The following is a 14,080-nucleotide window of genomic DNA, read 5'->3' on the forward strand; positions in this document are numbered from 1 at the left end:
CTCTGTTGTGTCCCAACCATGGTTTTTAATATGTATGTTGTTTGTCAGTTTATAGTCTCCATGCTTTATTGTTGTGAGTAGCGTGGTCTGGTTGCCCGGGTGATGTGTTGGCCCTGATGAGGTCATCGTCATGGGACGCAGACAGAGAGGGAGCCGGAAGCAGAGCTGCGGGCAATCAGATACACCGGGTGAGACATCAAGGGTATATAAGATATGATTCATTACACTTTTTATGTATGTCCTGATGACGAGTATATATATATATATATATATATATATATATATATATATATTATAATACACAGCTTGGTGGTGAACTGTACTGAGGTGCCCATGCTAGCATGTCTAGTTGCTGTTGCAAGGGTCCACTCTATGCCTATCTATGCATGATACTGTTAGCAGTAGTTTACTCATCAGATTTGTTTTAAATATATTTTTTAATTTAATATACAATCCAAGTGATTACCATATTCCTATTTAACACCTTACTGTCCACCGGATAGATATCTTTTCCTTAGATATCAGGCATGTTCCCTGGGATGCAAGGACCTATTTTAATAGTTTTTACTTAACCTATGTCCATGTGTATGTGATTTTGAAGAAAGTGGGGCTAACACCTTAACATTCCCAGTATAAGACTAGTCTAGAGTGACCAGAGGTTCCTAAACGCAGTTCAGGTTATAAAGATATCCATGGTTGAGCACAGGTGACTTAATTAGTACCTTGGTCAATTTGATGCAACCACCTGTGCTCAACCATGGATATCTCTAAAACCTGAACTGTTGGTGAGGCTTGAGGACCACGTTTGGAAACCTCTGGTCTAGACTAAAGCCAATTAGAACCTTGTGATCTTCTCGGGCAGTAGCCAATCAGATTTAGATCATTCACAATACTGTACAACCTGCAGCCAGTCAGAGACTTAGAACATTCACAGAATCCAAACAACCTAGAGCCGAGTTGAACACTGGAACTTCACATGCAGCAGCCAAACAGAGTATTGGCCTATTCATAGGACTAAACCTATAATTATTATGAGCATTAGAAACTTCAAGACACAAAACCAGCCTGTAGCTAATCGGACTATTAGAAAGTTCCCAGGCTAGACCAACATCCAGGTGGTCCATGCCCTGGACAAGCGTCTGTATCTGAAGGAACCGTTATTGTGGACAGCCCTGTTGACGCCTGATAGATCATAATTAGCTGTTGATCGGGGTTGGTGTTCTTTTTCAGCCCATACTCAATGCAATTTGTGGCCAAGTCAGTCTAAATTGGCCTAATATATCTGCAGATCGACTGATCTGCGGTTACAACTGCAGATGATGGTTGTTCATACAAACTGAACAACCATCACTGCCATCTGGCCGCTGGTTCCGCTGGCCGGGGGTCGCCTCGCACTCCACTCCCCGGCAACCTCTGCAGCAAGTGTACGGGTGGTCTGCTGACCGCCCGTACACACAGCACGATGTGCAGATACAGATCATCTAGAAAGTATTCGCAACGCTTCACTTTTTCCACATTGTGTTATGTTACAGCCTTATTCCAAAATGGAATAAATTAATTTTTGTCCTCAAAATTCTACACAATACCCCATAATGACAACGTGTAAAAAGGTTTTTTTTGAGATTTTTGCAAATTTAATGAAAAAAAAAAAAAAAAAAATCCTAGGAAATCACATGTACATAAGTATTCACAGCCTTTGCCATGAAGCTCAAAATTGAGCTCAGGTGCATTCTGAGATGTTCCTACAGCTTAATTGGAGTCCACCTGTGGTAAACGCAGTTGATTGGACATGATTTTGAAAGGCACACACCTGTCTATATAAGCTCCCATACTTGACAGTGCATGTCAGAGCACAAAGCAAGCATGAAGTCCAAGAAATTGTCTGTAGACCTCCGAGACAGGATTGTCTCGAGGCACAAATCTGGGGAAGGGTACAGAAAAATATCTGCCGCTTTGAAGGTCCCAATGAGCACAGTGGCCTCCATCATTTGTAAATGGAAGAAGTTCGGAACCACCAGGACTCTTCCTAGAGTTGGGCCGCCTTCTAAACTGAGCGATCGGGGGAGAAGGGCCATAGTCAGGGAGGTGATCAAGAACCCGGTGGTCACTCTGTCAGAGCTACAGCATTCCTCTGTGGAGAGAGGAGAACCGTCGGCTGTGCTGCACAGTCGACGTAAACTGTCTTTGAACAATGTCGTTCACAGACCTATATCGTCTGTACACACTGGTCGATGCACACACAATATGTCGGCCAGTGTGTACCCAGCATTAGTGGCCAGAATAAAAGGTGTACTTGATACATTTAACTTGCTTGTGTTTTATTTTACTTTTAGCATCTAAGCTGTACAGTGTAGCATTTTCATCAGAAAGCTAAGCAGTGATTCCCATTCACTATTACATGTCACTAGCGAGGTGGTTTATAGACTCAGTGCCTGTATCTCTGGCTGGAACAATGATAGAAAAGCCACACGTTATATAGCCTGTATGTTATAGGATGTGTGTGTGAGTGGTAGTGGATTTTCATCTGCCATAAAATGAGGTAAAACTGGACATACTGCAAAATATTTAGTGAAAATAACAAAGCCAATGAATATTTATATGAAGATACTTTTATTTTTTCTTTCTTAAAATCTTAATATTTATTTTATACTTAAGTGCTTTTGATTAGAGTCTACGTACATCATTCCTTCATTCCTAATTTCCTGCATCTAGAACAAGCAATATTAGAGTACAAGAATGTTGACAGCAGCACAGAGTATTTCAGCCAAGACAACTGCTGCTTTGTGCGAAGTTAGAGGAAAGGGCTAGGCCAGCAAGTGGCCAATCCAAACATCTAGGAGTAAATTCACTAACCATCTGGTTTGCTGAGGGAGGGGGGGGGGGGGGAGTTTAGGTAGTATCTGTCCTGAATTTGATCACTGCACAGTACCTTCTAGTCATCTGTAATCAAAACTCGTTTATGCGCTTAGGGCAAATGCTAATTATATTTGTAATCAGAGATGACAAAAGCCCTTATTAGATCATGCTAATAGAAGTCACCCAGGCGATGCTTGGTGAATGTTTAAATTACAATATAAAATGTGGTGTCTTGGTAATTTTTTATCTGGTCTATAGAGTGACATGGGTGAACTCCGTATCAGTGACTGTAATGGCTACCCGTGGTATTAATATGTAGTTTTATCTTTCCTAGTGTCGCTGTGGTGTGTTTTTAAGTGTCCCTCTTTTTGTCATTTCACTAACATACTGCAATAAAGCACTCTCCATCTGCATACTAGAGTACAAAATGTGTGCACACCTTGTGTATGTATAATGGCCCTCATTCAGACCCACTCGCGAGCAGCTGGCCGCTCGCAAGTGGGTCGATGGTCCCCACTGCGCATGCGCACGACGGAGGGAGCTCCGTCGTGCGCATGCGCGAGACCCGACGAGCGAAGGACTTTCCTTCGCTCGGAGTGTCTCATCAAAGGGGGCGTGCTGTCGATGGTGACTGACAGCACGCCCCCTTTGGTGGGCGTGCCGGGGGCATGCCTGCCAGACGTAGGCGTTCCCAAGGGAACGCCTACCGTCTGAAGCCGGCCCCACTGACATCACTAGTGATGTCAGTGGGAGTGATTTTGGCTCTGATAGAGCCAAAATCACTCCTGGCCTTGCGGTTGAAAAAAACCGCAGGCTTTTGCTCGCAGTTTCGATGGTAGCGATGGTCAAGACCATCGCGACCATCATCCTGCACGCTCGTATATGCTGTGGGTGGTGACCCACAGCTATACAAGCGTCCAGGAGGACGCTCCATATTAATGGAGGTGGGCCCTGATGCAGAGCGAGCGCTCTGGTCAGAGCGTCCGGCTCTGAATCAGGGCCAATGTGTGTAGACTGTCACGGATGTCCCATACAAGTAGTTCCCCATCTCATATACTGCCTGATCTGGAGAGGAGAGAGAGGAGTTAAGGCCCCCATACACCTGCGATGGATTGGGGCAATTCCCTGATCTGCAGGCGCTGGGGTCGGGGCATCAGGGAAATCCTACATGTTGGTTTTCCCTGATTTGACGATCCCAACCAAAATCTGATCGTAAATAGCAAATCGGGGATTTTTAACATGAAGAATTTCACTGATTCCCCATTGGATCGCCAATCACCGATGGCCACCGATCGGTGTTTCCAACCGAAGGATCAACTGTTCCGGTCACATCGGGGGCAGATGTATGGGGCCCTTTATTCTGTTCCTACTTGGCTAGAACTGATTTAGTTGCAGTCCAGAACATGATTAACGACCCAGAATTGACACATTTTTCTAATCTTAATATACATTTTCTCAGTAACACTGCACAAGATACAATACAGTTCGGGGCATCCTCACCTGTCTAGTATTTATACTTACTCAAGGACAGCCACCCAAACCAGTATTATGTCTTTAGAGAGAGATTAATCTCTACACAGAGAACAGTGCGGAGGTATCTAGAAGCGCAAGAGTCCTCGTCTGGCCTGGTCTTCATGCCAGTGTTCAGCTGGATGAGGGTTTCTCACTTTTAGTAATAGGAACTTTAAACTTCTCTTTCTCCAAACTGGAATTCACGTCTTCTGCCTCTGTCTCCTTCTCCTGTTCTGGTACGCAGGTGCAGCCCACCGGAATAGTGATATAATCCTCCACGTACACAGAGCGGCCGCCGGTGCACGCTGACGTACGCCGGAGGATGACTGTTGGCATGTACACGGGTGTACTGCGAAAATTAAAATTCTCCTCTCCATAGGGTCCTGTCAGGCAACCCTTACAGAGACAGTATGCCTCCGGGATGTACTTGGGGTATCTTGTGGGATTATATGAGATTCTATAAGCAGAAAACAAGTCGTTAGTGATTGGTGAATACAATACTATGTACAGCATTGATTCTAAGACACAGTAAAGTTTTCCATTATTAGCAGTTATTTATACAGGGCCTGGATACACTGTTGTGTGTTACATTTGGGGAGAGAACTGCACCATGTGATGCCCTTAGCAGGGTATGAATACATTTGCTGTCATTTAGTAACTGCGCACAATGTACTTTATGTCAATGTTATACTTGTTCCTGGTATTACTGCTGAAATCGGAGGCGGCTCAGACCTACAAACGTGCTGTCTATAAATACGAGGGTAATCCAGAAAGAAAAGACCGTTGGCGCATTCATGTCCCGGTTTTTTGTCATGCTGGGGGCTTGCCCAGCACTTCAGGAGCTGCTGGGCTGCCCCTAGCCAGTCCCAGCACAGAGTGGATGATGCGTCTCCCATTCACTAGTGCCACCACCCCCCTGTCCGTGGGACATTGCGGTCTTAGGGTGGGAAAGCGGGACAGTGCCTCGAAAAGCGGGACGGTCTCGCTGAAATCGGGACGGTTGGGAGGTGTACATTGTGTGTGCTTGTCAAAAGTAACACAAATTGCACAATAAATTATTAGAAGTAATGCACATACATAATAAAGGAAGCTTCATAATGTAAGCATTCAGCTATGCATTCAGCTTCATGTTATTTTACAGAGCCATCTAGCTATCTATCTACTATATAAAAGCGAAAATTTGTCCTTCTGTACAAATCCAATTTACAAGCAAAGATCATGAAATTTTAAATACGAGCGTATTAAAACACGGTGGAGGCAACTAAAAAAATGTGAAATCGAAATTCATTACTGTTCATTTTTAATTAATTAAAAAACACAATTTTTGTTGGACGCTCATTGTGGGGCCTCACGGCATATGGGTAGGGCCTCGGAGCAAGCGTTTTGTGTTATGTTTTGTCATGATCTTAATGTTTATTATCGAAGAGAGCTTTAGCAGGCTTTGCCAGCATTCCCAGCTCTCTGACTATACCAAATTACGCAACAACAATGACTTCTTTCTTCCAACTCTGTCAAAATTATGACTGCAAGGACCCTGCTGTACTGTGAGCTGCCAAAATATTACACATGGAATGCTTCTCAAAAAGTTTTTATGCGCAGAAAACAGGGAGTCGCTGTCGATGGTCATCCTGGTATCAGAGCAACAGAAGCTCTTGGCCGTGTTTACATCAGACAAATTTTGAATGCTTCTATCTCCGAAGTTTGCTTTACACCGACAGGTCCTACTTCCTTTGAAGACCTTAGGACTGTTGATGGGAAAGTTTGTCACACTTTTTGTGAGGCCTGCCTAAGGGAGAGGTTGGTTGGAGGATGATGTGTAAACAAACATTCTTAAAATCCCGGGCAACGCCGGATGCTCCAGCTAGTCTATGTTAAAGTATATTGGTCAACCTTCTTTTCACTACTGTTTCGTAATAAGGGAGATGCACTAATAAAGAAGAAAGAAAGATAAAGTACCAACCAATCAGCTCCTAACTGTCTCTTTATAGGCTGTGTTTGAAAAATTAGTTAGGAGCTGATCGGTTGGTACTTTATCTCTCTACACTTTATCTCTATACAAAGCTTAGTTACAACTCCCCCAATGAGTCTGGGAATGTGACCACGTGTAATTGTGCAGCGTTATCCCTCAGAGCTTTACGACTAGCGTCCACTAGACCATGGTGCCGACATTTAATTTTTGTGATTTGTAGCCCAGAGAGTCACTAAAGGCATAACTGGCTACAACACGGGGATCCTGGTGATTTAGTTGCTGGGCAGGCTCACAATCATCCTGGAAAAAAAAAAAAGTCCAGCCAAGTTTAATGTTGCAGTTTGTCCAATTCAGTCTAATTTATCATTATTTATGACAGATTGAAAAGGGTGTTGTAATGTGCGCACCCAACATCTGAGGGGATTGCAAGATAACGGCATCTGAATGGAACACAGTTGTGCAGTGATTGAGTTTATTAATCCAACGCAATATACCGCTCTTGGTTACCATATAGTTGTTGACGTGATGCAAATTAAAATCACTCATTTTGTTGTGTTGTGTCCAGTGCAAATACTAATAACAGACAAAAATCAGCTTCATTAGCATTAAATCACTATTTAAAGTTACTTGTTCTGTTGCAGACCACATAGAAATATTTTGTAAGGGGACACATGTGCCACCCAGTGTTAAAGAAAAAAAACAAACACATGTACACATGTAGCTTTCACAGGGGTTGTTCCCTGCCCCAGCTACTATGGAAGTTATATCCTTGCTGTTATGATAATACAGGGAAGACCTCTATTCAGTATCCCCATCCTAACATGGCCACCACCCATTAGATACGGTCCTTGGGGACTTCATAAAGTTCTTACCAGGTTTTCAAAAGGTGCCCACACACATACCGATGTCCTCACGATACGATTTTATGGCCAATTTCCTCATGAACTTTCACGGGAGCTCCCTTGCCGTCGTGATCACGATTTGGAGTTAAAAATGTCCAATCTGACTAAAGATCTATCTTGCAGCCAGTGCATTGTATCCCAGATTGGCTAATCTGCCCTACAGCATGGCAGATCAGAAGATGCGATGTACGACGAGCGGGGACGCGCATCGGCATCGTGCTCGTGAGTATAAACTCACGATTTGTACTTTTTTTACCCGATTCGTCGTCACGATTCGTCGAAATCGGCCAAATCTTGTAAAATGTCGTTATGTGTGTGGGCACCTTTAGACTCCTCTCCGTGTACAATCCACTTCCAGATTGAGAACCACAGTGCATGGAATAATCTGATGTCCAGGGACCTGATCACATGTCTGCTGGGCACATTCCTATCAGAGCGAGCACTGGCACCTAGATCTACATCCCTCCAGATAAGAGACCAGCAGATGAATGCTCAGATTCCTGCCAATGGACTTAATGAACTAAAGGTTTACATATAAATGATGAACTGTTTTTTGTCTTTTCTGGGATTTTAGAACAGCTTTACTCATTTAGAAACATCATTTATGAGTTATTCAATAGCAAATTTGTAAAAGTTGCTTCAACTGGCTTGTTAGCAGCAATGGATATTTGGCATAACACCAACCATTTTAGAGATCCACGTGGCACATAGAACTCAGCAGTCGCAGATGTTTTAGGGTGAGATGTACTAAGCCGTGGAGAGAGAGAATATATCCAACAAATAAGCTTCTGTTTCTTTACAGGTTTAAGCTGGGTACACACTTAACGATGTGTGTACCCAGCGATGCAATGCTCGACGGGCCAACATATCAGGTGGCTGGTACACATTACATGATCTGACCGCCCGATACGTTGGGCACCAGCTCCATTCACCTGCCGGGCATCGCTCATCAGATTGACCAGCATGTACTGCAGATCTGTCGATGCGATGAACGACCCTGCATGAGCGCACATGGGCCGACAGAGTGGTACACACTTGACGATGGAGACGATATACTGACCCGTTCTGCCTGATTGGGCAACATACCGTTTAAGGTGCACCCAGCTTTAGAACTTTCCACTTTATTGATTTAAATTTTTATTTTGTTTGAATTTAAATACAAACCTAGACTATAAATTCTCACGATCAGGGCCCTCCACCCTGTTGGTCCTCACACTGCACTATGCCTGCCTCCACCGCGCTCCCACTCAGTCAGCGGCTGTCTGTCCATCCTCCCAGTGCACTGGGCCATCGAGTGCTGCCGTTCATAACTGTCACACTCATAGAGATCGTTTCAATTAGCCGTGAGACAGCTGACCTGGTGAGTAAGTGCATCTATATGCTGCACTTACAGTAGCTCTGAGGGCCTGATTCAGAGCTGCTCGTAAGCGGCCGCTCGTTCGTTCCGAGAGATGTTCGCACATCTGCGCATGCGTATGGGTTGTAATGCGCATGCGCCAACCAGTCAGTGCGGTCGGAAATCGTGTGCTCGCAAAATAGCGAATGCCTGCTAATATGAGTGACAGGATGAGGCGTTTGTGGGTGGTAACAGGGGAAGGTGCTTGAAAACGGGGAGTGGAGATCCGAACGCAGGCGTGCCAAACGGTCAAAACGGGCGTTTAATGTGAGTGCATAATTAACAAAGCAGCGTCAACGACCACGTCACTTGGTTGTCTTTTAGCCTGAACTGCTCGCATGATTGCGGTAGGAAAATGCTACCACAAGAATAGCGAGCAGTTCATGCGCCATTCGATGTACTCGATTAATCTAATAAATAGCGGAGATGACGTATGATGCGAGCGGCCAGGGGGCGTTTTTTCAAAATAGCGAGCGCATGTTTTGTTCGCTCGTTCAGACATAGAGGCGTCAACAGACCGCAAAGAGCGAGCGATCAATTTAAATATCCGGCCCCTTTTTCAGAACGACCGTCCGTAAATAGCGTCCGGCTTTGAATCAGGCCCTGAGCTCGCAGCATTTTGTTCACCGCCCTATAGGGATGCTCCAAGTAGTGCTGTACTTGCCTGTGCTGATAACCCTGCCCCTCAGCATGATGTCATGTATTCAGGGGGCAGGGCCAGTGCAGGCCTGCTCCGGCACTGTCTATATAACAAATATAGCTCTGATGTCATGTTATATGGTTTATTAACTAATTACGTGAACTTCAAGATATCACAACTAGGCTTGCCCACATAGATGCAAGTTAGTCTGTTCCCCTTGCTTGTAGGCAGTGTAAAAGATGCTGGGAAACCGTGCATAACTGTGAATCCATTTGTGCTCGTTGCAGTACTTATGGCAGGTACAAACTAGACGATATGTCGTAGATTGCGCCCGGATCGGACGACATGTTGCAGGTGCGACAGGAAACATCGTCGGCGAGGGCCATGCTGCCGCAATTTTGCTCCCGATATCGGCAAGTCTGTATGCACTTGCCGATGCCGGGACCACTGACTGGTCCTGACGCCTTATAGGTCGGCTGAGTACACATCGTTAAATGTGTACCCAGCTTTAGAGATAACGATCGGTGACTATTCTCTATCCATAGCTCACTTACTCCGGACATAGAATAGATATTGTCAGTTTTATTTCAGGATTTGACTTTAGTGCGTATTCCTAGTAATAGCTGTTTGTGTCGTCACTTTCTCACAGCTGAAATCAGCCCAATCTGACCAAATGGGGACAGTACAGCCCGGAACACACAGGCTGGCCGCCATGGAATCTATAGAATATTCTTCAGTGCTGTTAAATGATGTAATCGTTCTGGTGTCTCTGTATACTGTCGCATATGGAGGAAGTATCTGTATATTATGGTATACGGAGGGAGTCTGTACATTATGACATACGGATGTTGTCTCTGGAAGGAGTGTTAGTGTTTTATGACATATGGAGGGAGTGTCTGTGTAGTATGACATAAGGAGGGAGTGTCTGTTTAGTATGACATACGGAGGGAGTGTCTGTATAATAGGACATATATACGGAGGGAGTGTCTGTTCAGTATGACATGCGGAGGGAGTGTCTGTATAATAGGACATATATACGGAGGGAGTGTCTGTTTAGTATGACATACGGAGGGAGTGTCTGTATAATAGGACATACATACGGAGGGAGTGTCTGTGTAGTTTGACAAATGGAGGGAGTGTCTGTGTAGTATGACATAAGGAGGGAGTGTCTGTGTAGTATGACATAAGGAGGGAGTGTCTGTGTAGTATGACATACGGAGGGAGTGTCTGTGTAGTATGACATAAGGAGGGAGTGTCTGTAAAATAGGACATACATAAGGAGGGAGTGTGTGTAGTATGACATACGGAGGGAGTGTCTGTGTAGTATGACATACAGAGGGAGTGTCTGTTTAGTATGACATACGGAGGGAGTGTCTGTATAATAGGACATACATACGGAGGGAGTGTCTGTGTAGTTTGACAAATGGAGGGAGTGTCTGTGTAGTATGACATAAGGAGGGAGTGTCTGTGTAGTATGACATAAGGAGGGAGTGTCTATGTAGTATGACATACGGAGGGAGTGTCTGAATAGTATGACATATGGAGGGAGTGTCTGTATAATAGGACATACATACGGAGGGAGTGTCTGTATAATAGGACATACATAAGGAGGGAGTGTGTGTAGTATGACATACGGAGGGAGTGTCTGTGTAGTATGACATACGGAGGGAGTGTCTGTGTAGTATGACTAACGGAGGGAGTGTCTGTGTAGTATGACATACGGAGGGAGTGTCTGTATAATAGGACATACATACGGAGGGAGTGTCTGTATAATAGGACATACATACGGAGGGAGTGTCTGTATAATAGGACATACATACGGAGGGAGTGTCTGTATAATAGGACATACATACGGAGGGAGTGTCTGTATAATAGGACATACATACGGAGGGAGTGTTTGTATAATAGGACATACATACGGACGGAGTGTCTGTATAATAGGACATCCATACGGACGGAGTGTCTGTATAATAGGACATACATAAGGAGGGAGTGTCTGTAGTATGACATACGGAGGGAGTGGCTGTATAATAGGACATGCATACGGAGGGAGTGTCTGTATAATAGGACATACATAAGGAGGGAGTGTGTGTAGTATGACATACGGAGGGAGTGTCTGTGCAGTATGACATACGGAGGGAGTGTCTGTGTAGTATGACATACGGAGGGAGTGTCTGTGTAGTATGACGTAAGGAGGGAGTGTCTGTGTAGTATGACATACGGAGGGAGTGTCTGTTTAGTATGACATAAGGAGGGAGTGTCTGTGTAGTATGACATACGGAGGGAGAGTCTGTATAATAGGACACATACGGAGGGAGTGTCTGTGTAGTTTGACATAAGGAGGGAGTGTGTGTAGTATGACATACGGAGGGAGTGTCTGTGTAGTATGACAAACGGAGGGAGTGTCTGTGTAGTATGACATACGGAGGGAGTGTCTGTGTAGTATGACTACCGGAGGGAGTGTCTGTGTAGTATGACTACCGGAGGGAGTGTCTGTGTAGTATGACATACGGAGGGAGTGTCTGTAAAATAGGACATACATACAGAGGGAGTGTCTGTGTAGTGTGACATACTGAGAGAGTGTCTGTGCAGTATGACATACGGAGGGAGTGTCTGTGTAGTATGACATACGGAGGGAGTGTCTGTGTAGTATGACATACGGAGGGAGTGTCAGTGTAGTATGACATACGGAGGCAGTGTCTGAGTAGTATGACATATGGAGGGAGTGTCTGTATAATAGGACATACATACGGAGGGAGTGTCTGTATAATAGGACATACATAAGGAGGGAGTGTGTGTAGTATGACATACGGAGGGAGTGTCTGTGTAGTATGACATACGGAGGGAGTGTCTGTGTAGTATGACTACCGGAGGGAGTGTCTGTGTAGTATGACTACCGGAGGGAGTGTCTGTGTAGTATGACATACGGAGGGAGTGGGTGTATAATAGGACATACATACGGAGGGAGTGTCTGTATAATAGGACATACATACGGAGGGAGTGTCTGTATAATAGGACATACATACGGAGGGAGTGCCTGTATAATAGGACATACATACGGAGGGAGTGTCTGTATAATAGGACATACATACGGAGGGAGTGTCTGTGTAGTATGACAAACGGAGGGAGTGTCTGTGTAGTATGACATACGGAGGGAGTGTCTGTGTAGTATGTCTACCGGAGGGAGTGTCTGTGTAGTATGACTACCGGAGGGAGTGTCTGTGTAGTATGACGTAAGGAGGGAGTGTCTGTGTAGTATGACGTAAGGAGGGAGTGTCTGTGTAGTATGACATACGGAGGGAGTGTCTGTTTAGTATGACATAAGGAGGGAGTGTCTGTGTAGTATGACATACGGAGGGAGAGTCTGTATAATAGGACATACATACGGAGGGAGTGTCTGTGTAGTTTGACATAAGGAGGGAGTGTGTGTAGTATGACATACGGAGGGAGTGTCTGTGTAGTATGACAAACGGAGGAAGTGTCTGTGTAGTATGACATATGGAGGGAGTGTCTGTGTAGTATGACTACCGGAGGGAGTGTCTGTGTAGTATGACTACCGGAGGGAGTGTCTGTGTAGTATGACTACCGGAGGGAGTGTCTGTGTAGTATGACATACGGAGGGAGTGTCTGTATAATAGGACATACATACGGAGGGAGTGTCTGTGTAGTATGACATACTGAGGGAGTGTCTGTGCAGTATGACATACGGAGGGAGTGTCTGTGTAGTATGACATACGGAGGGAGTGTCTGTGTAGTATAACATACGGAGGGAGTGTCAGTGTAGTATGACATACGGAGGGAGTGTCTGTGTAGTATGACATACGGAGGGAGTGTCTGTGTAGTATGACATACGGAGGGAGTGTCTGAATAGTATGACATATGGAGGGAGTGTCTGTAGAATAGGACATACATACGGAGGGAGTGTCTGTATAATAGGACATACATAAGGAGGGAGTGTGTGTAGTATGACATACGGAGGGAGTGTCTGTGTAGTATGACATACGGAGGGAGTGTCTGTAGTATGACATACGGAGGGAGTGTCTGTGTAGTATGACATACGGAGGGAGTGTCTGTGTAGTATGACTACCGGAGGGAGTGTCTGTGTAGTATGACTACCGGAGGGAGTGTCTGTGTACTATGACATACGGAGGGAGTGTCTGTATAATAGGACATACATACGGAGGGAGTGTCTGTATAATAGGACATACATACGGAGGGAGTGTCTGTATAATAGGACATACATACGGAGGGAGTGCCTGTATAATAGGACATACATACGGAGGGAGTGTCTGTATAATAGGACATACATACGGAGGGAGTGTCTGTGTAGTATGACAAACGGAGGGAGTGTCTGTGTAGTATGACATACGGAGGGAGTGTCTGTGTAGTATGACATACGGAGGAAATGTCTGTGTAGTATGACATACGGAGGGAGTGTCTGTGTAGTGTGACTACCGGAGGGAGTGTCTGTGTAGTATGACTACCGGAGGGAGTGTCTGTGTAGTATGACGTAAGGAGGGAGTGTCTGTGTAGTATGACATACGGAGGGAGTGTCTGTTTAGTATGACATAAGGAGGGAGTGTCTGTGTAGTATGACATACGGAGGGAGAGTCTGTATAATAGGACATACATACGGAGGGAGTGTCTGTGTAGTTTGACATAAGGAGGGAGTGTGTGTAGTATGACATACGGAGGGAGTGTCTGTGTAGTATGACAAACGGAGGGAGTGTCTGTGTAGTATGACATACGGAGGGAGTGTCTGTGTAGTATGACTACCGGAGGGAGTGTCTGTGTAGTATGACTAC

At 45.0% G+C, this 14,080-nt stretch overlaps 1 protein-coding gene across 1 annotated transcript in view; it reads right to left on the bottom strand.

Annotated features, from left to right (window-relative positions):
• Positions 1–3,489: 3,489 nt before the first annotated feature.
• The window catches only part of IL17D (interleukin 17D), a 96,200-nt gene continuing 85,609 nt past the window's right edge, over positions 3,490–14,080 (bottom strand). Inside the window, exon 3 of the mRNA XM_088458523.1 lies at positions 3,490–4,825. Within this exon, the coding sequence (XP_088314649.1) occupies positions 4,501–4,825 (325 nt within the window). The 3' untranslated portion in view covers positions 3,490–4,500. The remainder of the gene's footprint in view (positions 4,826–14,080) is intronic.

Source organism: Taudactylus pleione, unplaced genomic scaffold (genome assembly GCF_031769625.1).
Source record: "Taudactylus pleione unplaced genomic scaffold, aTauple2 ptg000842l, whole genome shotgun sequence".
Taxonomy (NCBI): domain Eukaryota; kingdom Metazoa; phylum Chordata; class Amphibia; order Anura; family Myobatrachidae; genus Taudactylus; species Taudactylus pleione.